The 25,127-nt window shown below is 50.2% G+C and overlaps 1 protein-coding gene across 2 annotated transcripts in view; it reads right to left on the reverse strand.

Moving 5' to 3' along the window:
* Positions 1-25,127, reverse strand: part of WNT5B (Wnt family member 5B) — a 117,162-nt gene that overhangs the window by 5,933 nt on the left and 86,102 nt on the right. For both annotated transcript variants that reach the window (XM_058282514.2, XM_058282513.2), the window contains 3 exons: positions 7,909-8,057; positions 6,477-6,724; positions 1,291-1,583 (listed from right to left, as the gene is read on the reverse strand). In XM_058282514.2, the coding sequence (XP_058138497.1) occupies positions 1,291-1,583; positions 6,477-6,724; positions 7,909-7,988 (621 nt within the window). In that variant the 5' untranslated portion in view covers positions 7,989-8,057. The remainder of the gene's footprint in view (positions 1-1,290; positions 1,584-6,476; positions 6,725-7,908; positions 8,058-25,127) is intronic.

Here is a 25,127-nt window from a genome sequence, read left to right on the forward strand (position 1 = left end):
ATACAGGCCCGCTGGCAAGAGGCAGACCTGGGTGAGGACAACTCCCCAAGGGTCTGCCGTTCCCGGAGAGCACGCGGCACCTGGGGCTCTTTGCCAGGAGCAGGGGTCTCCCACCGCCCAGTGCCGAGACCTCAGAGCTTTTTAAACCGGGGTGCCCATCCCCATCGCCCTCAGGTCCCTGGCAATACCAGACACTCCAAGCCAGCCTGGAGCCTGGTGCTGTTTCCTGTGCCAGAGGCAGCACATGGTGAGGCTGCAAAAGAAAGGGGAGGCCAGAGCAGTGCTGGGGGGCAGGGGGCATCTTCACAAACCGGGGCCGGGCAGGGAAGGATACAGCCCTTCCACGCGCCAGGCAGGGGAGCCCAACACCGCCGCCCAGGAACGCCCTGTGCGGGCGATAAACCCAGCTTGCCTCAAAACCTGAACTTGAGGTTCAGAAGACAGGGTCCCAGCTTCAGGGATTGGTGAGACTGTCTGCCTGAACCTTACAAAAATAAGCATCTTCCACACTTCCACTGGTGTTACAAACTCCCAGCACGGAAGCGTGCTTGCCACTAGTCCCAGACTGTGCTTTGAGGCTGGGGTTTGGAATAGGCATGATAGCAGCTCTCAGAAGTCACCTCTAGGGAAGCAGACGTGGCTCAACCGATAGAGCGTCCGTCTGCCATAAGGAGGGTCCAGGGTTCGATCCCCAGGGACTCCTGACCCTGTGGTGAGCTGGCCCACGTGCAGTGCTGACGCGTGCAAGGAATGCCGTGCCACACGCAGGGGTGCCCCCACCTAGGGGAGCCCGGTGTGCACCCCGCAAGGAGAGCTGCCCCACGTGAAAAAAGTGCAACCTGCCCAAGAGTGGCGCCGCACACAGAGAGCTGACACAGCAAGATGATGCAACAAAAGAGATGCATTTTCCCAGTGCCATCTGATAATGAAAGCAGACAAGGAAGAACACACAGCAAATGGACACATAGCAGACAATGGGGGGGGGGAGAAAGAAATAAAATAAATCTTAAAAAAAAAAAAAAGCTCTGGCGTCACCTGCACTCTCCGCAACCGCTTACACTTCTGATCATCCTATCTGTTTAATTTACAAAAGTGGGGAGGAGGGGTCTTGAATTCTGATTCAAACACTCCATCTAAGACCTACAGAGATGGAGGTGAAGACTGGGGGTTATAAATAAAGCTAAAAAAAAAAAAAAACCCAAAACGCTCGCATGTGCCCACTGGGAAATGGGGCATGGGGAGATGGCTGGGTTGGGGCGGTGGGCGCGCGGGGGCTGGGGTGCGCCTTACCCTGCGGCCCGCCTCGTTGTTCTGCAGGTTCATGAGCACGCGGCCCTGCTCCTCCGACCCCTTGGCGAAGTTCTTCTCCCGCTCGCGGGCGTCCACGAACTCCTTGGCAAAGCGGTAGCCGTACTCCACGTTGTCGCCGCAGCCGCCCCACAGCCAGTCCCGCGGGAGGTCCTTGGGGCGCGCCGAGCGGCTGCAGCCGCAGGTGGACAGCTCGCCCTCGCGGCAGGCCCGGCTGATGGCGTTGACCACCCCCGCGGCGCTGACCGCGTAGGTGAAGGCGGCCTCCCGGCTCCCTGCAAGAGAGGACGAGAGAGGCAGCGGGGGCGCCCCTGCGCGGGGCGGGCCCTTCCGCTCCTCGCTCTCCCGGCGCCCTAACGCCCCCCGCGCGGAGAGGGCCCCAGGGCCGGGACACCAGGCCAGGACACAGCGCCTCTCACTTCCGGTAGAAACTTCTCTGAAAACTGCTGCCCCCCTGCCCCGCGAGCCTGGCTCTGCCCTAGGGACACACCAGGGAAAAGGAATCCCTCCAGCCCTGGCCTCCGCCAACACCCGTTTCCCAGAGGTCCACAAGACCAGGGAGCCCTCGAGGTTGACCCACACAGAGGAGAGGGGCAGGGAGGAAGTGACGGCCCACGGGGGGCTAACAGACTAGACGAGTCCAGAACTGAAGACGTCAAAAGCAGGACTCTAGCAGTTCAAACCCCAGGCCTCCTTAGCCCATGTGGAACTGGCCCATGCGCAGTGCTGATGTGCTCAAGGAGTGCAGTGCCACACAGGGGTGTCCCCCCGCATAGGGGAGCCCACGCAAGGAGTGCACCCATAAGGAGAGCCGCCCAGCGCGAAGGAAAAGTGCAGCCTGCGCAGGAATGGTGCCGCACACACGGAGAGCAGACACAACAAGATGACGCAACAAAAAGAAACACAGATTCCCATGCCACTGACAACAGAAACGGACAAAAGAACACACAGCAAATGAACAGAGAACAGACAACCCGGGGGGTGGGGGGGGTAGGGGAGAGAAAAAAATAAATAAATAAAAAACGAAAAGAAAAAACAGCAGGACTCTGTATCTCAAGCAAAAATCTCCTCCCTCACTCATACAGTTTCTCACCACTCTCTGAGCCACACATCTTCCTTTGATTGCTGCCATTATCAGGCAAGACTGTGGCACAGACCAGGGCAAGAAAGAGGACGAGAAGGACAATTCCAGAATCACCCTGGCTGTGTCCCTCCTGCGTCCACAGCCCACGCTGCCCCCGACAATGCGTTTGGGCAGCTCTAATTGCGGGCAAAATGCACCGCCTTATAAACATCCAGATCTTGTTCCAGCGGGAAACCCTTACTGTGTTCCTCTTTATTGCTGCAGTTAGTGAAGCACTGAAAACACTCCTATGAATGCATTCTCCTTCAACGAAACTGTTTACAAAAAATAATACTCATCAGCCATCCGAGAAATGCAAATCAAAACCACCATGATTTGCATACACCCACGAGGATGACTTCAAAAACCAAACCAAACCAAACCTAGTAACACGGATGGTGAGGATGCGGAGAAATGAACCCTCAGGTATACTGCTGGCGGGAATAGAAAATGTAGTTGCTTTGGAAAACAGTCTGGCAGCTCCTCCCAGGTTAAATGTAGAATTACCATATGACCCAGAAATTCCACGCTGGGAAATATACCCAAGACAAAGGAAAACACGAGTCCACATGAAACATTATACATGAATGCTCACTGGCACGTTATTCATAACACCCCAAAAGAGAAAATCAACAAAATGTGGGTGTCTCCCTACAATAGATATTATCTAGCCATAAAGAGGAATGAAGATCTGATGCAACCTGGATGACCTTAAAAGCATTATTTTATGTGAAAGAAGCCAGACACAAAGGTCACATATTGTAAGATTCTTTTCATATGAGATGTCCAGAATTGGCAAATCCACAGAGACAAGTGGGTTAGCAGGGGCTGGGGGAGGGGAGAATGGGCAGAGAAGGCTAACAGAGTGGGGGGGGGGGGTGTGTCTTTTTGACATAAGGGCAACATCCTGGAATTAGTGGTGGTGGTTGCACAACCTTGTGATTCTACTAAAAACCACTGAATTGTAAATTTTGAAATGGTGAACTGTATGGTGTGTGAATCACATCTCAAAAAAGCTGTTACAAGAAATAAATAACACTCATATGGATTTAGGAATGGAGAGGAGGGAGTGGTTCTTAACAGGATGAGATTCAATCCTGATCTCAGAAATCCAGCCAGGTGGAAGCTTCAGCTTTCCATTTTCTCATCCCCTGGGCCTGGGGGGGGGGGGGGGGGGGCGGGAGGCAGGAATCCCAGAATCCACATTTAGCAAGTAGAAAAGGAAGGGGTGGGCGATCAATTAACAGGTCTGGAGTGAACTCCTCGCCCTACTTCTGGGTTTTCTAGGCAGGACTCGGTGACATCTGCCACCATGACCACCCTGGGTGAGCCCGTTTTTCTCATCTCACCAAGAGGCGGCTTCTGGTCGGTCGTGGAATAGGAGCCGCCCAAGAAAACACCCAGCTGATGGCAGGAAGTTGCATTCCTGACTCAGCCGTGGGGACTGACATTTGAGTCAGGGCTGAACCCCAGGCAGGGACAGAGAGCTGGTCTGGGCCCCACCTTGAAGGATTCATGCCAGAGGTGTAGCCGCAACCTCCTGCCGTGGCATCCTGCCCAGGAAGGAGCCTTTCAAGCTAAGCCCAAGTGACATTCCATCCACTGGAAGCGTTCCTTGGACAACATTCCTCCCAGAAGCTGGCGATGTTTTCCAGGCAACTCGTCCCGGCGTTTCTGAATGACTCTACCGGCCAGCGCTACTTTCCCGTAGGAAGCGGAGATGCGCCTCCCTAGGACTTCTGCCTGCTGGAGCCACAGGGTCGACTCCCTTTTCCATCTGACAGCCCTCCAGTGTTTGAAAACAACTAGGACGCCACCTATGTTCTCTTTTCTGAGCGACATGTGTCTGATTTCTTCCACGTCTTTTAGCACATGCTTTTCAGAGTTGAATCTGCCCTCTCAGAACTGGCCCCGGCTTCTCAACACACCTTTGAAAATGCCAGCCAAGCACCTGACCCGGGTGCAGCAGGCGGGCACCGCGGGCTCTGAGGACCCGGCTGGGGTCCCCGTCTGTCCCGGGGCCCGGGCGCTGTCTCCTGCAGGGCCTGCGCCTGCCTTTTTCGGGGGAGACACGACTGAGCACTGACTGTGGGTATCTCCACCTGGACAGGCAGCATCTGGGTCCTCGGGGAAGCCCCGAGTACAAGCTATGAGCACGACGTAATGAAAGGGGCTTCGGGCTGGACGAGCAACATGGGGGGCTTATCTCCAGGTGACACCGTGTCAAGGCTAAAGACGAAGACAGGAGCAGCCATGGAGCTGCCGGAGTGACCTCGCGCCATGCCCCTACAGGGAGGCAGCAGAGCCACCAGGTCCTCGCCACTCCCCGGGCACCATAAGCAGCAGGAAGGAACCACAAGCAGCAGGAGGGCGCACCAGGCACCCCCAGCCCCAGCTCCCTCCGAGCAGCTCTGCTGCCCTCTGGTGGCCGACTTGTGCAGCCGCCTTAACGAGGAAAGGGGTCTGTTGGGTGTCCTATAGAAGAACACAGCAAGAGGAGCTGCTCCCGGCTCGGGGGAAGAGCGAAGACAGCTTCCCGGGGAGCTTAAGCCTTCAGGGACGCTAAGAAAAGGAATGAAGAGACAAGGCGCCCGGAGGGGATGTCCCACTTTGTAAGGGAACAGGGTACAGAGAGATGGCCGCGGTCTGCCTGTACAGGTCCTTCTGCCATGTGAATCGAAACCCGCCGGAGTGTCTCTTGCCGCCAAGTCCTTCCTTTCCAAAAGGAAAGTCTCACTCAAGCAAGAGAGCACATGAAAAGGATTTAGCCCATGTCAGGCATATATCCCAATAAATACCCGTTTCCCTGTGGCAACTCCAGGGCGCCCTCTCTCTATTCCTGGGTCATTCTGATCTCCTCGCTCAAAACACAGGTAGAGGGGCGCCGCTGGCTAGGGCTTCTGCCTGGAAGAAGGGACAATATAACCAGCCCACTTAATGCCCAAGTCCATTCTTTTGGGGAGTGCCCAGCAAGGCTGTCATGAGAAGGCAGGAGCTTTCATGCACCTTGAGTTGATACGGATGGAAGCAGGAGCGGTAAGATTCAAAGTGTACTACACCCCACCCCCACCCCAGCCGGCTTCTCACTGTGGGGTGAGGGAGAAAGGGGAGGAGATCTGGAGTAAGGGGCAGGGGGTGGCTCCCAAGTATCCTTCCTAACTCCCGGTGCTGGAATCAGGTTTTGGGAAAGCTCCAGCTTCAGGTTAACTCCTGTCCGTGGCCTTTCGAGGGGAAGCTTTCTGGGGAGAAAACAGTGCTTTAACACCTTCCTTTTATGGCCCTGGGGATAAGACCCAGTAGAATAGGACCGGATTTCTCAATTTCTTGCCAGGGAGGGGAGAGTTGCATTTCAAAAGGCTCTAAAACAATTATACCCCGGATCACACCTCCACCGAAGCAAGAGGGCAGCCCCGGACTGAGAGCAGCCCTGGACTGAGAGCAGCAAGGGGAGATGGGTGAGAGAAGGCAGCCAGGAAGCGAAGCCTCTCAGCTTTCTTCTTTAGCCTGGCAGCTTCCCCCGCTTTCACACACAGCGCCTTTCAAATGAAAAGGCCAGGCCTGAAGCTGGGTCAGGCTAATGACAGCCACACCAATTTGGCCCAGCATTTTCTCTCTCTTTCCCTGAAGGGTCCCAGTGGAAGAGGAAAAATCCTACAGATGCCCGGGGCAGCAATTTTCAGTTCTCTAGCCAAGGCTCTAAGGGGGGCCCCCAGTTGTCCTGAGAGACAAAGGGCATGGTGGTGGGCGGGTGTCCTAATCCCCTCTAACTCAACTCAGATGTCCTGCCCTCTCCCAGTGAGTCACATATCCCAGGCCCTGGGGGCAAAGCTGGAAAACAGGCCTGGAGGGACACCGAAATGGTGACCCCGTTAGCCAAGCCTCCCCCTCTTTAGGAGCTGCCCTCTCTCCTGGCACTCCACGCCTAGAGGGACCCCAATGAGATATTCACTGGACTCGCCCTGCACCAGTCCTGAGACAGCTAACCCACACCCAGGCGGGACAAGCGCGGTCCCCAGGGCCACGCCACCTTTCGGTGGTCTCTTACCTATCTGCATGACTCTCCCAAAGACAGACGTGTTGTCCACCGTGCTGCAGTTCCACCGCTTCTGCCGGAATTGGTACTGGCACTCCTTGATGCCCGTCTTGGCGCCCTCCCCTATGTAGGCCATGTGCTCCTGGTACAACTGGCACAGCTTCCTCTGGCCGGGGGAGAGCCCTGGCAGCTGGCTGCACACAGGCTGAGCACCAATGATGAACATCTCAGGTCGCTGCACTGGGTTCAGAGCTAACGACCTACGAGAGTGATCCAGAAGGGAAAGGAAGACCGAGGAGTGAGTGCAGGTCTGTGTGCCGCAGGGAGTCATTCATTCAAGGCATGCATTGAGGGATTCCTGGGTTCCAGGCCCAGTCCTAAGAGCTCAGAAAGGAAAATGAGAAAGCCTGCCTTCAATGGGCACTAAGGGGAAACTGAGGCAGGAAGTCAGATGAGATCTGAAAGGCTAAGTGCCTGACAGGCTTGAGCCTCTAAATCCCTAGTGATCTGATAGGGAAAGATCTCTTCCAACTGGGGAGAAAAGGGAAGAATGCTTTTATGAGGAAATGGCCCGAATTTGAACTGGGCCCTGAAGGATCGGGGGTGGGAAGGAGACAGGGAGGGCAGGCTACGCATCTGATGCAGAGGGCACAAAAAGCCAAACCTTGGTAGGAGAGCCAGGAGTGGGAGTGACGAGGTCAGCCCAGCCCAGCCCAAGTGCAGGCTATGTGATGGAAAGCAAGGAATTCCTTTCAATAGACCTGCCCTTGCTCTTTTAAAAGAGAATCCAATCCACATACATCACACCCTATCCCAAAGGTTTTCACTTCCACATCTCACCCTACACACCCTCAGAGCCACTTTTTATCAGTTCAGGGGAACTCCCTTTTGCTTTTCATCTACCAACTATAATACAATCTTAGTACATGAAAAGGCGGTGGGTTTGCCATCTGAGTGAAAATGTGAGGGGCAGAGACACACAGAGGAGGCAATTGTTGACTTGGCCACGATGCAAGTCTCAAAAATGCCAAAAGGAAAAACCACACAAGGTCTTGCAACTCTCTCATCCTGTCTTGGGACTTCTTTAAAAGAAGAATTCTCCTCTCTCTGATCCCACTATCACCACCAAAAAAAAAAAAGCATCAGTATTCTTATTGATCCCGCAGCACGGAAGGAGCTATTTCTAAAAACAAAACAAAAGCATGGGAATGGGCGTAGGTCCGGGAAAGAAGGAATGTGGACCAGCTCAGAGAAGTCGACTGAACGCCCCAACTCTTCATCCTCGGGGAACCCCGACATCTACAGGCTTGGGAGAGAAAAAGAGCTCTCCTAGTTTGCCTTAGAAAAAGGCAGGGTCCTTAGGGTTCCTAGAAATAAAGGGAGGCTCACAGTCTAGGGTGTCCTTCGTCCCCACGGCCACAGAAGGGGAGGCAGGGTCACTCACCACCAGGAGCTGGCTTCCGCCAGGAGCTGAGCCCAGCCGGCGAGCAGGGCGGCGGCCAGCGGCAGCAGCAGGGAGGGCATGGCGGGCCGCCCCCCTCGCCAGGGCCCTGGGGAGGCCCCGGGGACTGACTGCTTCCAAGACGGGGCTCCCTGGAGAAAACAGAAACGAAGGGAGAATCAACGCGGATTGCGGCAGATAAGGGCAGAGCAGGAAAGAGGCGTGTGGGAGCGAGCTCTGGGTCGGGTGTCAAGGGAGATTCTGCTACCCCCCCAAAAAAATCCAGCCTCTTTCCAGGCTCGAGCCCCTAGTCCTTACACCTCCTCACCGGGGGGATTTTCTATCCCTTACCCAAATCTGTAGAAGCCCTACTCAGGCCTCCTTCCCAGCGAAACAATTGAGATGAGAAACCAGAGAAGGAAAATGAACAGAAACCATTCCAAGAACAGAGTGTGTTCCACGCAGCATTTCGGAAGATGCCTTGGCTGTTGAAAAGCACACATACTCCTCTTCCCGAGCAGAAATGAGGACCATGCCATCCACCCCTTCCTTTACCTCTCCCTCCAGCCCAGAGATCGAGTCCTCTGACCATCAGGCTCTTCTTTGTGACATTAAAGCCCAACTGGTGAATTGGACTGATCTACACCCAAAGAGGAGTCTTCTCCCTCCATCTGTCCCCTTCTCAATCTAAGCAACTTTCCAAGCAAGGAAAAATGGTTGGGAGAAGAGCAAGGTTTCCGCTTTCACAAGGCCGTCCCTCTGGTTGTTGAGAAAGTCACAAGCCACCCGCAGCCGCTAAGCGTCGGCGCCTGGCCCTGTCGCCCCCTAAGGAACACCTTGGGAGCTCCTGGTCTCTGGCATCAAACATCTGTGCGGAAGACACTTCTTTCCGGAGGACAACCCCTTCCTGGAGCACAAGAGCTTCTCTGCCCTACGCCTTTTGTAACCAACACCTGTGTCTTTATCCCCCCAAGAACACCCTTCCCTGAGCCCCTGAAGACAGAATCCCAGGCTTCTGGATCTTGGAGCCGGTCCGTAACAGCCCCCCTGGTCCCCGCTCACGTCCACCCCGTGTCTCCCTCCGCTGCAGCCAGAGCGTGACCCTAGATCTCAGGGAGTCTTCCTCCCAGGACCCCTGAGCACCTCCAGCGCTGTGCACACACACGCCCCCGCCCCCTCTCACCATGCCGGTCCCTCAGCTCGGGGACTCCGGGCGCTCCGGGAGGGGGCGGCAGGTGCTCTGGGTCCTAAGCCTAGGAACTACGTCTGTCCTGGGGCCACCAAGAGAGGAAGGTGGCCTGGGCGAGATCCAGGGCGGCTGGGACGCTGCCTCCTCCCCACCCCCTCGGGCTGGTCTCCTGGGGGGGGGGCTCGGCAGGGGCAGGGGGCCCCCCCCCCATGGGCAGGTGTGGGGGGCCCGGCAGGGGGCAGATCAAAGCAGAACCTCGCTCCTTGCCCCTTTGTCATGCAGAGGCGGCTCGGAAATGACCTGCCTCCACTCGGCGGCCTCGAGGCCTCGGCAGGCCGCCCCTCCCCCGCTCCCCTCCCCCCCCCACACTCCCCCCCACCCCTCGGGGCGGGGAGGTCTGCGAATGCACCGGCTGGAACCGAGGGAGATGGAGCAGAGATAGGGCTGGCACCAGAAGCTAATGGCTTTATGGAGGGGAGGGGACCTGGTCCAGGGTAGGGGGGTCGAGAGAAAAGCTTCAAAGAGTTCCCGAGTCCGAACACCCTCCACCCCACTGCCCAGTCCTCAGCGGGCCTGGGGCGCTTCCCCAGGGGTGGGGCTGCCCCTCCCCCCCGTGCAGCACCTCCACGCCCCCCAGCCCAAGGCAGACGAGTCCTTTCTCCCAGCCGGTGGCACTAGTTCTCCACACAGCCCGGTTGCACCCCCCTCCCACCCCCCTCACGCCCTTTCACCAGGCTCCCGTGACACCTCGATGGCCCTGCAAGCCCGAAGTTCAACCCAGGCCACACTGGGGGGCGGGGGGGTTCTGATCCCACCGAGGGGTCACCGTGGCCCTGGGCTGAGGGGCGGCTGAGGCCAGACCTCCCCAGAGCCCCTGCTCCGGTCACTCCTCCCTTATAAACCTCCCCGGGACTTGGCTGTTCCCACCACTCCCTTCCTAGGAAGGGAGGGAGGACGGGAGGGGAGAAGGAAGCCTTAGCATGTGGCGGCTTCTCCCCTGGCCTGACCGCCTCTTGCCCCCCCGACGGCTGCCTCCTCCTCCCGCTGCCCTCCTGGCCTGCCCAGATGTGCGCCCCCCACCCCGCGAGGGAACAGCCCCGGAGCGGGCAGCTGCCACCCCCGTGCATTCTCTGCTTTCCTTGCAGGCGGATGGGAGGAGAACGGAGCTCGTGGAAAAGGCAAAGGGCATAAGTGGCTTCACAGGCGTGGGCAACGTGGAACCTTCTTTTCACACCCTGAGGAAGGAAGCTGTTGGGGTGTGGCGGCTCGGGCCTGGTGGGCTGGACACACCGAAAGCCCCGTGTGTGGGTCACTAGTGAGTTTTACAGCAGGACCCCACGGGGGGAGGCGCTCCCTGGTGTAGAAAGATCTAGTAAATACCTGAAAGGCAGGGAGAGAGGAGGTCTTTGGCTCCCACTGCTACGACTACAGTTTGCTCAGAGAACTAGAGAGCGTCCCCATTTCAAACACACCAGACGGGGCGGCCAAGTATGGGGAAATCCCGGGTCTTTATTCTCCAGCAGTGACTGGGAAGGGAGGGAAGGGAGAGGCAGAGCTAGAACAGCCGGGCTCCACTTCTGGGCATTCACTCAGACAAGTGCTCGGTAGGCACCAAGTAAGATATATCTTAGGTCCCAGGGGTGCTGTGAGGAAGAATAAAGCGGGGATGAGAGTTGAGAAGGATAAGGGGTGAGAGCTGACATTAGCAGAGGGTCCCAGGGGCAGGCCTGCGGTGGGATGGTAGCAGGGGGTATGCCCCCGCTGCACATCCAGGACCCCCAAACGACCCCGCGCCATGGCAGCGTGGCAGTGCCGGGGCCCTCCCTGAGTGGGCACTGTCCCCCTTTACCATCCCACAGACATAGGGGGGCACGTGTGGAAACAGAAACTGCAGGTTCTCTTCCTTTCTCCACCTCATTCTCTTAAGGGGTTGTTCCCATGCACCCCAGGGGGAGGGGACCGGGGACCTGAATCCGCAAGTGGAGCTGGGACGCCCCAAGCAACTCTGTCCTTAAAGGGGGCCATTTCTGTGCTTTCCACGTCTACCTGAGAGTAGTGGAAACCCTGTCTGCAGGGCAAAGGGCTGCTCTCGGGGGGTTCATCCGAGTCACAGAAACCATGGTGCTGTGGATGGAATTGTGCCTGCACCCCCCCTCCCCCAAAAAGACATGATCATGTCCTAACCCCCGGTCCCACGGATGTGACCTTACTTGGAGATAATGTCTTTGAAGAGGGTATTAGTTAAGATGAGGCCAACAGGACAAAGTCAGACACAGGAGAAGTCCATGCGGCGACTGAGGCAGAGAAGCCCCGGATGGCCGCAGCCAGGAGAGAGGCGTGGACAGATTCTCCCCTACAGGTTTCAGGGGAGCACGGCCCTGCGGACACCTTTTTTAGAAAATATATTTTTTATTTATTTTTAAAAGATACTTAGATTACATAAAATGTTATATTAAAAATTATAAGGGGGAAGCGGACTTGGCCCAATGGATAGGGCGTCTGCCTACCACATGGGAGGTCCAGGGTTCAAACCCCGGGCCTCCTTGACCCGTGTGGAGCTGGCCATGTGCAGTGCTGATGCGCGCAAGGAGTGCCCTGCCACGCAAGGGTGTCCTCCGTGGGCCACGCGCAAGGAGTGCGCCCCGTAAGGAGAGCCGCCCAGCACGAAAGAAAGTTCACCCTGCCCAGGAATGGCGCTGCACACACGGAGAGCTGACACAGCAAGATGACGCAACAAAAAGAAACACAGATTCCCGGTGCCGCTGATAAAGATAGAAGCGGTCACAGAAGAGCACACAGGGAATGGACACAGAGAGCAGACAACGGGGGATGGGGAGAGAAATAAATAAAAAATAAATCTTTTAAAAAAAAAATTATAAGGGATTCCGCATATGCCCCACTCCCTACACCTCCCACTTTTCCCCACATTAACGACGTCTTTCATGAGTGTGGTGCATCCATTGCAGTTGATGAACACATTTGGAGCACTGCCCACTCAGCATGGATTATAGTCTACACTGGAGTTTACACTCTCTCCCACCCAGTTCTGTAGGTTATGGCAGGATCTATAACGGCCTGTATCTGTCATTGCAGTGTCATTCAAGACAATTCCCAATTCCTGAAAATGCCCCCATATTACACCTCTTTGTCCCTCTCCCTGCCTTCAGCACTCCAGTGTCTGCTGGCACCTGGATTTCAGACTCATAGCCTCCAGAACCGAGACCAGAAAATTCTGTTGTTTAACAACCCCCCCTCCATTCGCGGTACTTGGTTATGACAATCCTAGGGGACCAAGACGCACAACTGCATGTGAGGACGGGGCTCCCGTGAGCCCTGCACTCCAGCAGCCTGAAGGGTGGAACGCACACGACTCACCCAGGAGGCAGTGTCATATCCCACACCTGCCCCCTTCCCAGACAGGCACCCTCACACCCAGACACCCACCCAGAGATAGCAAAGAGCCTGTCAAGGTCGCCAATGGCTAATTCTTACTCCCAGGGCCCAAAGGGGAGCTACTGAATGTGTAATTTAGAAATGCGTTTGTGATTTTATTAACAAGGTGGAAGTCTTCGTCTCTGGAAAGGGGACGCTCTCCTTTGTGAATCCCTGCTGCACTTCTGTTGAGGTCTCTGGGGCTATTCAGTGATAGCCACGAGGGGGACACATGGAGAGGGGGGCAGAGGTTACACAGCTGTCATCTGCCGCCTTCTTACCCCTTGGCCATTCATTTCCTCCACTGTAGAGGAAGACTTTTCATGGATCTCAAAACACTCAAGAAACACCTACTGAAATGTACATCAGGCTCTTTCCCTTCCTTCCCTACTTTCAAGTAAGTGCTCATCCTTCTTCTACCTGGACACCAGGGCAGTTCTGAGTGGTCTAAAGCACAGGTGCTGGGAAGCGGACTTGGCCCAGCGGTTAGGGCATCCTCCTACCATGGGAGGTCCACGGTTCAAACCCCAGGCCTCCTGACCTGTGTGGAGCTGGCCCATGTGCAGTGCTGATGCGCGCAAAGGGTGCCGTGCCACACTGGGGTGTTGCCCGTGTCGGGGAGCCCCACGCGCAAGGAGTGCACCCGTAAGGAGAGCCACCCAGCGCAAAAGAAAGTGCAGCCTGCCCAGGAATGGCGCCACACACATAGAGAGCTGACACAACAAGATGACACAACAAAAGGAAACACAGATTCCCGTGCCACTGACAACAACAGAAGCGGACAAAGAAGAACACGCAGCAAACAGACACAGAAAACACACAATTGGGGTGTGGGGGGGGAGAGGAGAGAAATAAATAAATCTTAAAAAAACACAAATAAATAAAGCACAGGTGCAGGCAGCTACAGCACCAGTTTTCCCCAAATATAAGATTCCCTGTTTGAAAATCCACAATGGCTCCCAGTTCTGTAACCATTCTAAACTTCCCAGCTCAGACTCATTTGACCTCTTATTCTCTTCCTGAATTTCCCAATATGAGGATTCTTTTCCAAACACTTCCTATTGCTAAAATAAGCCCCGCTTTCCTCCACCCAAGGCCTCATTCCCACCCTTCTTTCAGGATGCAATCCAAACCTTAAACTTCCATCAGGTCCATGCTCAAGATTCACCTCCTTCCATCAAACTGTCCTGGATTAATCAACCCCGGGAAAATGTCTCCATTTACAGGGACCCCTTCAGCGCTTATGAATACGTATATGTCATCTGCACCCAGCTATCCCCATGTGCTGCCTTGGAACTGTTTTCCAAGTGAAATGTGTATTTCTTATTCTCCGGTAGACAAAATGTTTCTTGAAGGCACAGACTTATCTCCTCTACTTCTATTGCATTGTCCCACTGTGTCTTATACAGTTTTATTTAGGCGATTCTAAGTGGCTCATGGTCAATAACCAGTGAAAATGCCAACAACAGGTAACACTTACTGAGCACACACAATGTACACTGCACTGTTTTACATTTATTTTTCTCATTTAATCTTCACTAAAATCCTATGGAGTATATGTGGAGGTTTGAAGCTGTATGTACCCCAGAAAAACATGTCCTTAAATCTAATACATTCCTGTGGGTGCGAATTCATTGTAAGTAGGACCCCCCCTTTTATTAAAGATTTATTTATTATTATTATGTTTATTTCTCTCCCCTTCCCCACCATCCCCCCTCCTCCCCCAGTTGTCTGCTCTCTGTGTCTATTTGCTGTGTGTTCTTCTGTGTCCGCTTATATTCTTGTCAGAGACATCGGGCATCTGTGTCTCTTTTTGTTATCATCTTGTTGCGTCAGCTCTCTGTTGTGTGCAGCACCACTCATGGGCAGGCTGCACTTTTTTTCACTGTGGGTGGCTCTCCTTATGGGGTGCATTCCTTATGCGTGGGGCTCCCCTACGCAGGGGACACCCCTGCGTGGCATGGCACTTCTTGAGCTCATCATCATTGCGCATGGGCCAGCTCATCACATGGGTCAGGAGGCCCTGGGTTTGAACCGTGGACCTCCCATGTGGTAGGCGGACACTCTATCCACTGGGCCAAATCTGCTTCCCAAAGTAGGGCCTTTTGATGAGGTTACTTCAGTTAAGGTGTGATCCACCAATCAGTATGGGTCTTACTCCTATTACTAGAGTCCTTTATAAGAGGAATGAAATTCAGACAGAGAGAACGAAAGCCACAGGAAGCAAGCTGGAATGGGACTGGGAAGAAAAGGAAGAGACCAGTAGATGCTGCCATGTGCATTGTCATGTGACAGAGGAACCAGCCCCACAACGTCAGTCTTCAGGGAGAAAGCATCGCCCTGATGATGCCTTGATTTGGACCATTTCCCAGCCTCAAAACCATGAGCAAATATATTACCATTGTTTAACCTAACCCATGTCATGGTATTTGCTTAAGCAGCCTAGGAAATGAAAACAGTATATACTTACTTTGAATATAAGGAAAATGAGGTATAGGAAGTTAAATAACTTGTTTACGTATCGGTTGAAAGTTAGATCACGGTTTGGAATTTAGATCTTTTTTTGGAGATAAATTCCACATACCATAAAATTCACCATTAGTGTACAATTCATGGTTCTTAATACATTCACAAGGTTTTGCAATCATCACCACTAATTCTAGAGCATTTTCATCATTCCAAAAGAAACCCTATACCTGTTAGCAGTCACTCCCCATTCCTGCCATCTACTCATAAAAATGCAATCATATGTGCCTGGTTTCTTTCACTGAGCATTGTTTTGAAGGTTCATCCATACTGTAGCATGGGTCAGTACTTTGTTCCTTTTTACAGCCGAATAATATTCTATTGTACAGATATACCACATTTTGTTTCTCCATTCATCAATTGATGGATGTTTGGGTTGTTTCCATTTTTTGGCTGTTATGACTAATGCTGCTATGCAGTTTTGTGTAGAAGATTTTTTTATGAGTGTATGTTTTTGTTTTTTGGGGGTATATTCCTAGGAGTGGAATTGCTAGGTCATATGGCAACTCTGTTTAACTTTTTGAGGAACTGCCAAAGAGTTTTTCACTACAGCTACACCATTTTGCATTCTCACCAACAATGTGGGAGGGTTCCGATTTTTCCACATCCTCACCAACTTATTACCTGACTTTTTGATTATAGCCACCCTAGTCAGTGTGCAGTAGTGTCTCATTGTGGCTTTGATTCGCATTTCCCTAATGACTAATAAAGCTGAGCATCTTTTCATGTGTTCACTGACCATTTTGTTCAAATCCTTTGCTTATTTTAAAATTGGGTTATTTGCATTTTTATTGTTGAGGATTGTTGTAAGAATTCTTTACCTATTGTGGACACTAGACTATTTCAGTTTCCTAAGCTGCTCCAAGCCAAGACCATGGCCAGGGTAGGGTTAAACAATGGGAATTTTACTCAGTCATAGTTAGAATCCAGGAAAATGTCCAAATCAAGGCACCATCAAGGCGATGCTTTCTTCCCCAAAGACAGGCCTGCCAATGGCAAGGGACATGGCATCATCTGCTGGTCTCTCCCTTCTCTTCTAGGATTTGTTGATTTCAGATTCTTGCTTCCATGGCTTTCCCTCTGTGTATCTGAATTTCATTCTCTTATAAAGGACTCGAGTAAGAGGATTAAGACCCACCCTGATTGAGGGGGGCCACCCCTTAAAGCAGCCTCATCAAAAGGTCCTACCTACAATGGGTCCACACCCACAGGCATAGTGTGGATTTAAGAACATGTTTTTCTGGGCTACATACAGCTTCAAACCACCACGTAGGCCTTTATTAGAGACATGATTTGTAAATGCTTTCTCCTATTCCGTAGGTTGTCTTTTCACTTTCCTGATCACGTCCTTCCTTTGAGAAATCCAGATCTTTCTATTCTTCCCCACACACAAGTAAATACTCTCATATTTCCTCCTTGCCACTGAAATGAAATGCTTTCTTTGCTTTATTTTTCTTCTCTCATTACTAAATGGTTCTCTTCACCATTGCCCTATTACTAAGGGTGTGAATAGTAAGACTGACAGAACAACAGTATCTTGATTTATGGGAATTAACACAAAAAACAATATTTATCAAAAACAAACCAACTACAAAGTTACTAGGTATTAAAAAAAAACAAACTCATGCACAAAAAAACCCTGTGAGGGAAAAAAAAAAAGGCAGACTTCTCCCCCAATCCTATGGCTTGAAAATAGGCCAGGCTGCCTAAAGCTGGAGGAATCAAAATAAAATAATCTTTTAATAGAGCTGGTGTGAATGTTTATGTTGGGATGGAAAAGACAAAGTAAGCCAAGACATGGGCTCTGGCATGGTATGAGGGGCACACGGGAGACCCTGGCAGGGGGAAGGAGGCAGAGAACTATATGAAGGCTTTGGGAGAAGGTGGAGAGAAGGTTTTTTTGTTTGTTTGTTTGTTTGTTTGTTTTACTGTATACTATATTTTATTGGTGGTCCCTGTTTCTCCCTTCTTGCACAATCCAGAGGAATACTTTTATCAGCTACTTTGTAAATGTTAGTTTTTTAGTAGTTCTAGAAGAAACATTTTTAAGAAGGCAATTGGAATCCCACCTCATCCCATTTTTTAAAGCGTAAACTCTCTCTCTATATATATAATTTTTTTTTATTTGAGAGAAGGTTTAGATGAGTCTTAGCAGAAGTGATCAATGAGCTACATCCTCAGAAAGAGAAGGTGCCTAGCAGATGCCTTCATGCTTGAAGTTAGATCTTCACAGAAGGCTTCCTAACCATCCCATCCAAAGGAGGTCCCATCTCCATTACTCTCTTTCCTAGCTTCTTCAATGTTTTTGTTATAGCAGTTAACAGAACTTGGAATAACTTGATTTGTAATCTGTTTATTCGTCTTTTGCTTCTTTCTGGAAATGGTCTCTTCACCACTTTTTCCCCAATGGTTAGGATAATACCCAAGGGTATCTAGTAGGTGCTAGGTAAATATCTGACGACTGAAAGAAGATCTTGTCACTGAAAAAGCTGCTTCTATTGGTGTTTTCTCAGAGAATTTACTCTAAGAGGCTAATTAGAATTTGGAGGATTCTAGGTCCCAGCTTTGTCTCAATCTTTTCTTCAAAAACATGAGTAACATTCAACTGCTAAGAGGCAAGTACTAAACTGCTAACTCTAACATCATGTGAAAATGTCTACGACGTTGCTCCTGAGAATGTTCTGGTCTAGTTAGGGGAAACCTGAAAACCTATGTGTAAAAGCAGGAAGCAAGAAGTGCCCCAAGAGTCCAGGGGAGCAGTCCTGGTCAGGAACTGGGATTTAAGCAGGGCCTTGAGGAATGTTGTAGCAGTTTGATCTGGTTATAAATTCCAAAAATAGATATTAGATTATGTTTGCAGTCTGGTCTGTACCTGGCCATGATTCAGTTAGGATTAGGGCTTTGATTGGGCCACGTCGGTAGGGCATTGAGTCCCCACCCCTGAAGGGGTGGGGGCTCACAGATAAAAGGCATGGCAAAGGACAGAGTTGAGAGTTTCTGATGTTGGAGTTTAATGCTGAAGACTTAAGCTGGAGCCCTGGGAAGTAAGCTCACAGAGGAAAGAGAAGCAAGCCCTGGGAAGAAAAGAACCTTGAATCCAGAGAGGAGGAACCCAGGAAGCCAGAACCCTCACAGCCATTGGCCGCCATCTTGCTCCAACACGTGAATATAGACTTTGATGAGGAAAGTAACCTATGTTTTATGGCCTGGTATCTGTACGCTCCTACCCCAAATAAATACCCTTATAAAAACCAACCAATATCTGTTATTTTGCATCAGCACCCCTTTGACTGACCAATACAAATGTGTAGGCTTTAAACGGGAGGAAAACAGCAGGAAGGGCTTCAGACAGAGATGTGGTTTTGTCAAAGACAGAAAATTTCAAGGTGCTTCTGGAAGGGAGGAGCCAGAAGGTAACAAAGGAGGACTGCAAGAATTTCCAGTGTTTTCAGATCATCCTTGTTCATGAAATCTATGTTATGTAGTCTCTGTGAAATTTGATACTGAATTCCCACTGAGCTTTCCATATCAATCACCCATGGAAATATCAACAATGACATGCTTCTTTTCTCCAGGAGGCAACACTGCAGGAGCAGGGCTGAAAATTTAGTGGGTCAATCACCCTGGATGCTGCTTTTCTGGCCATGATTGAGTGAATCTTCCTAGAGAGTCATGAGAAGTAAAATGAAAGACACTGGTTGATCACTCTCTTTCCTCCCAATCCGCTTGTTATTCCATCCTCCATGTCCCTTCTTGGATCTAGGATTGAATTATTGGTAACCTTTTTGACTCCTCACCCTCCCTCACCCTCCATGTCAAACCAACGGCCAAGGCCATTGAACTTATTCCTTACTCTCCATTCCTATGTCCATACTCTCAGCTACTACAGGAGCCTCCTAATTCCCCTATTTTCCCTCCAATGAATTGTGCCTTATGTCTCATTCTTATTGGTTGAATGACTGAATGAATTCCCTTCCACACTAAGTTCTCGATTTTCCAAGGTAACAGCCAGCTACCAAGGTTCGAAATAGTGTTCAAGACTAACAATATCAGAATACCACTTGGAAACTTGTTAGAAACACAAATTCTCAGGCCCCACCCAGATATACTGAATCTGAAATTCTGGCGGTAAGGCCCAAGGAATCTGTTTTAAAACGCTCCAGGGTAGTGGATGTGGCTCAAGCATTTGGGGGCTCTCCTACCACATGGAAGGTCCTGGGTTCAATTTCTGGTGCTTCCTACAGAAGACAAGCAAGAAAGCAAGCTGACGCGATGGGCTGGCATGGTAAGCTGATGCAACAAGATGACACAACGAAGAGACACAGTAAGGAAATACAATGACAGACACAGCAAGTGGAAGCAAAGGTAGCTCAAGCGATTGGGTGCCTCCCTCCCACATGGGAGGCCCCAGGTTCGGTTCCCCATGCCTCTTAAAATAAGGAAGGCAAGCACACAACAAACAGACACAGAGAGCAGACAGCGAGTGCAAACAATAGGGGGGGTGATAAATAAATATAAACAAATCTTAAAAAAAAAAGACCAAAAACATTCCAGGTGATTCTGATTCCAACAAAAATTTGAGAACCACTGTCATAAACCCATCCATAATAATGTGTAATGAATTAAAGCACTGGTCTTTCAAGTAACACTTCTACATGTTCTAAATTCACAAGGCAAATTTTTACATGTCAGTGCCTTAAACCACTGGTTCCTAAACTATCTGAGGGCCACAAGGCCAGGGACCTGAAAATATATATGCAAATCAACCACTCTCTCTAGAATGAATATATATGCCTACCAATTTCTACTAGAAGGTCACATGTATATAGACCCTTGTAATTAATAAAATACTAATTGATTTTAAAGTGTTACTGATGATTGTAGTGATGGTTGCACAACTTTGTGAATATATTAAAAATGAACTGTACACTTTAAATGCATTAACTGTATGGTATTTGAATTATATCTTAAGAAAACTGCTATATTTAAAAAAAAAGTGTTCCTGATGATTTAGCTATTCTGCTCCTCTAAATCTGCCCACACGTGCATCAGGAGCATGCCAAGAATAGCGGCACTGTTAGTAACAGCTTCAAACTGGAAACAAAGCAGACGTCCATCAGTGAGAGAACGGACAGACTAGCTAATTGTGGTAATTTGATACAATGAAATATTATACAGTAATGAAAAGGAATGAGCTACAGCTACAGGCATCACCATGGATGAACCTCACAAGCATAATGCTGAGAAAGAAGCAAGTCAGAAAAGAATATATATGAACATATATATTGAAAAACACATCATGATTGTATATTATGGCAAAATTATATGGTTTAGGGATCCAAACATGCGTGTGAATGTCATACGGAAAAGCAAGGAAATGATGACCATGAACATCAAGAGAGTGGCGGGAAGGGGCGTGATGGGGAAGGGGCTGTGGGGAGTTTCTGGAGTGCTGGCTACCGGGTGCACAGCTGTCCACTTTGTAACGAGTTAGCAGGCTGTGCCTAAGCGCGCTATCACTTTCCTGCACTGTGTTACATTACACAATCAACTATGTTTAAAAATGGAGCAAAGTCTTCTCAGTGCCTAATGATTAGAGGGCCTTTATATATTTTCTCAGTGGAAAGTACAAGTACGGTTTCATGGGAACATGACTTTTTTTTTTTTTTTTTACTTATAAAGGGGCCTCATCCTCAAAAGAAACCTCCGCCTTAAACAAATGTTGGTAAATTTAGGTATAGAGACAGTCCCATGGGATAGCTCTTTGAGGGCAGGTGGCCTGGGGGTGTGGTGGGGTTCAATGCAAACTGTGCAGGTACCTCACCTGTATGTGCAGGTACCTCACCTGTATGTGCAGGTACCTCACCTGTATGTGCAGGTACCTCACCTGTGCTGCCAGGCCTGGATCAACCACACAGAAAACAGGAGCTACAACGAGGGCATCTGCTCAGCAGTTTTATTCCACTCTTTTTCACTCCAGGAAGGATGGATCTGGCAAAACCACCTTCTGTCTCACTCTTCTTTGTCAATTATTACTGTTTAGTCCCTGGGCAAGCTCTTTTTCTCGCATGATTTTTTTTTTTTCATAGAGACCTTTTTCCCTTAAAAATTTTTTTTTAAGTAGTGACCAAAGATTAATACAATAATGTACCCAAGACTTTACCAGAAAACTCCATAACCTTTAAAAAGAATCCCCAGATGCTCATCTTTCTTCTCAACTCAATTAACGTAGCCTTTCCCTGCCAGCCCTAATTATTTCTCCCAGGGGTCTCTTTCCTCTTGCTCTCTCTCTCTAGCTCTTCCTTCCAAGCTTTGCTCAATGAATCCTTTTAGCCCTAAGGCAGAGCATTCTTTTGTGTGATCTACTTTCGACAATTGGTGGAAATGAAAATAAAAAAGATTTGAGGGGGGCGTAGTGGGGTGTTTGGGTCCCAGCTCCAGCCATGTAACTTTGCAACAAACCTTTGGGAAGCCTTGTCTTAAATATTCTGTGGCTTTTCTCACTGTTTCTCTAGCTTGCAGGAGAAGTAATATGGGGCGGGGGGCAGGCAAGGAAGGAGGCCCTTAAGAAAAATGCAAAATTGTCCTTCTCCAGAAATATGTCTGTGATTTGTAATGAGGAGGCACAGGTCTTGGGAAGTATACAGCAAAATGGCCCATTCACAGAGCAGAGTGGCAGGGACACAGGAATGGACTCGGACACTTTCCCACTAAAGAGGTTTCAAAGAAGGGAAGCAGATTGGGCTCAACTGATAGAGCATCCGCCTACCGCATAGGAGGTCCAGGGTTCAAACCCCGGGCCTCCTGACCCATGTGGTGAGCTGGCCCACGCACAGTGCTGATGCGCGCAAGGAGTGCCCTGCCGCGCAGGGGTGTCCCCCGCATAGGGGAGCCCCACGCGCAACGAGTGCGCCCGGCATGTAGAGCCGCCCCACACGAAAAACACAGTCTGCCCAGGAAGTGGCACCGCACACACAGAGAGCTGACGCAGCAAGATGATGCAACAGAAAGAGACACAGATTCCCAGTGCTGCTGACAAGAATGCAAGCGGATACAGAAGAACACACAGGGAACTGACACAGACAGCAGACAACTGGGGGGTGGGGGAGGGAAGGGGAGAGAGAGAAATGAAAAATCTTTAAAAAAAAAAAAAATGTTTCGGAGAAGAATGGTTCCAACTCCGTGGTTCCGAGTGCCTCGGAAAGGGTGCACACACTGCTAGAATAAATCCCACAAAGCCAGGCCGAGCCAATCCCCAAGATTCCAGGTCACCAGGCAGTTCCTGGAAGCAACAGAGCCCGGTGATGCCTCCTCCGCTCATTGGGAAAGGCACAATTTTCTCTCCCTGCGGCACCAAGCAAAAGCCTACTAGAAGTCTTAACTCTGTGCAGAAGAGAAGAAAGAGGAATTTGTCCTTTTTCTGGAATCCTGAGAAATTAAAATAATTTAATAAGATGCTCTAGAAAGAAAGGCAGAAATGTGTGGTGCATGGTGTGGCAAAGGGAACTATTTTGAGGAGTGCGCCCCCCCATCCCAGCTGTGAACTGGGCTTTTCAGGGAGCTTGGAGGACTGAGGGGAGCGTGGGCTGGACGCTCTCACCCTTCTCTAAGTAATCTATCGCCCCCCACCCCCCCCAGAGCTTTGGGGTCCTGTACTATCCACTCATTTCCACAGATTCCCTGGTTTAAAGAGGGTGAAGAAAGCAAATAAATGGAGTGGTAGAACCCCATCCCAGGTAGGTTGATGCTCTCTGCTACGGGCATATAGAGTTTGAATCTGTCTCATGTTACCAAGTAGATGTGTTCCTGTTTTTGCAAACCGAAGCATATTTTTAAAGCATCTGGAGAAGTCTTACTATTTTAAAAAGCAGGAATCACCAGCTGGCAGGCAGCCACATTTCTTTGGCTAGCACAATGTTTTTAAATTTGGGGAATATGGATGCATTTGGGGTGGAGGAGCAAAGGTTAATTTTCCAAAAGCCCCGTCACTCCCTATTGCATTCTCCTGGTTTCACACATGTACTTTTCTTGTCAGGCTCCCAAAGTCTGTTATTTAAAGAAACTTTTATATACATACATCTTTTTTTTTTTTTTTCCTAAACAATTTTCTAACTTCATCCCCTAAACGAAGTGTGGATGAGAAGTTATTGCGTCAAGTTTAGTCTGGTTGTCTTGCTCTCTTGAAACAAGAACTGCCAACCTGCTGCTTCAAAATTCAGCAGTTTCCATTTGGAAAAACAGTATAGCTATTTCATTTTTATAAACAAATGGGATAAAGAGGAGGAAGATCGGGGGGGAGGGTGAGGATTGGAGGGAAAGGAACAGCGGGAGCAGCAACCCTGGACATAAAGCCTTCGAAGATGAGTGCCAGAGTCCTTGGAGCCATCACGAGCCAGGGACACATGGAAACATGGCAAAGGAATGCTCATGGCCAGATGGGCTCTCAGGGCAGAGTGGGAAAGGAAGAGCCGCAAGCTAATTCTCCCCATAACTTACTGCTCACGCAGAAATGACACCTGGTTTTCATTTTTTGGAAAACCAGTAGCTCTAGGTTATGTGGGTCTGCCTGACACTTTGCCCAGCTCTTGCCCTTATGTCTCAAGCTGATCCTTCCACTGGGCTGGGGAAGAGTTCGTAAACCCTTACAGGGAAAAACTGCCAAGCAGCTTTCTAATTAAAACCAGAGGCAGAGAGTTCAGCCCCCGCTCAGTCACCGCACGGTGTCCTTCCTCCTCAGATAAGGACATTCGATGCCAACCACGCTAGCGGCTCTCCCCTGCCCATGGTCACTGCAGAGAGGCTCGTGTTTCCTCTGCCCCAACGAGAGTCACCGCCAGCATCTCCAGACCAGGTCTGTGGGTCTCCCAGGCTCTGAATTTTGGAGCTAAATAACCTCGGTGGCTGCCTCAGGAAAAAGCATGAGCCCCAGACTTGGGCCTGGGCAGGTTCAAGAGGTTTTTGGTTCACCGCTGACATTCTTGAGTTTCTCTCACGGCTCTGCCAAGCCTCGTCTTGCAGGATTTCCAGCCCTCTTTATAAATGGCTCCTGTGGCGGCCAGGATTCCCAGTAAAGGCTGCCACGATAGGGGCCAAGCCTTGTGGTCTTTTGTGCTGCTCCAAAAAGGAGCTCTAGAGAAAATGGAGGCAACACCAGGAAGGCCTCTGACAAGCACCTGGCATTCAGCAGGCGTGCAATAAATGTCAACTGCTCATCACATAAATATTGATGGAAGGTCTACTGAGTAACTACAGAGCAAGATAGGAGATTATAATAAATTAATAAGATGTGGCCTCTCTCTTCTAGGAATTCAACATTGCTGTACTGGCCAACGGCTAGTTGGGCCAACTGGTCAACATGTGGTAATTTAAAGGTAGACTGTCATTAATTAAAACAAAACGTTCAGTTCCTCAGTTGCATTAGCCACACTGCAAGTGTTCAATAGCCACACATGGCTAGTGGCTATCATTCTGGGCAACACAGGTTCACAACCCAGGGGTCCAAGATCAGCACCCACCTTCTGGCTCTGGAGATACACTTTTTCTAGTCCATTGACAGCCTCCACCTCTTACATTTACAGCTACTAACGTGAAAGGGTAGACACTCTCTAATGAAGTCAGAAGAAATTTCCCACTATTGGAACCAAGTGGATAACGATATGTATTTGGTACAGAGAATAAAGGAAAAAATTCAGACCCAGTGAAAATGCCAAGATTCCAATTTAAATGAAATTTAATTTAAATGAAACTCCTTCTTTGAATCTGATTCAAATCAACTATTATTGAGCAGTTACTAGGTCTTACTCAAAGTTGCGTAAGAGAGCTTCTTACTTATCTTGAGGTAAATACATGCAAGTATTTAGCAGAGCAAGGTAGTATAATGAAGGTACAGATCACTATCCAAATACCTAAGAAAGACTAAGTATGCCAAGGAAGGAGGTGCTTTGTGGGGAAGTGGTACTTGACCTTGTCCCTAGGAGGTCAGGCAGGATTCCCACCAGCAGAGATGGGAATGGGGCCCTCCCACTGAGCAAAGGCAGAGGGGCCTGAAAAATGCATAGTGCAATTTAAGAATGAC

The sequence above is a fragment of the Dasypus novemcinctus genome, chromosome 20 (assembly GCF_030445035.2).
Source record: "Dasypus novemcinctus isolate mDasNov1 chromosome 20, mDasNov1.1.hap2, whole genome shotgun sequence".
Lineage (NCBI taxonomy): Eukaryota > Metazoa > Chordata > Mammalia > Cingulata > Dasypodidae > Dasypus > Dasypus novemcinctus.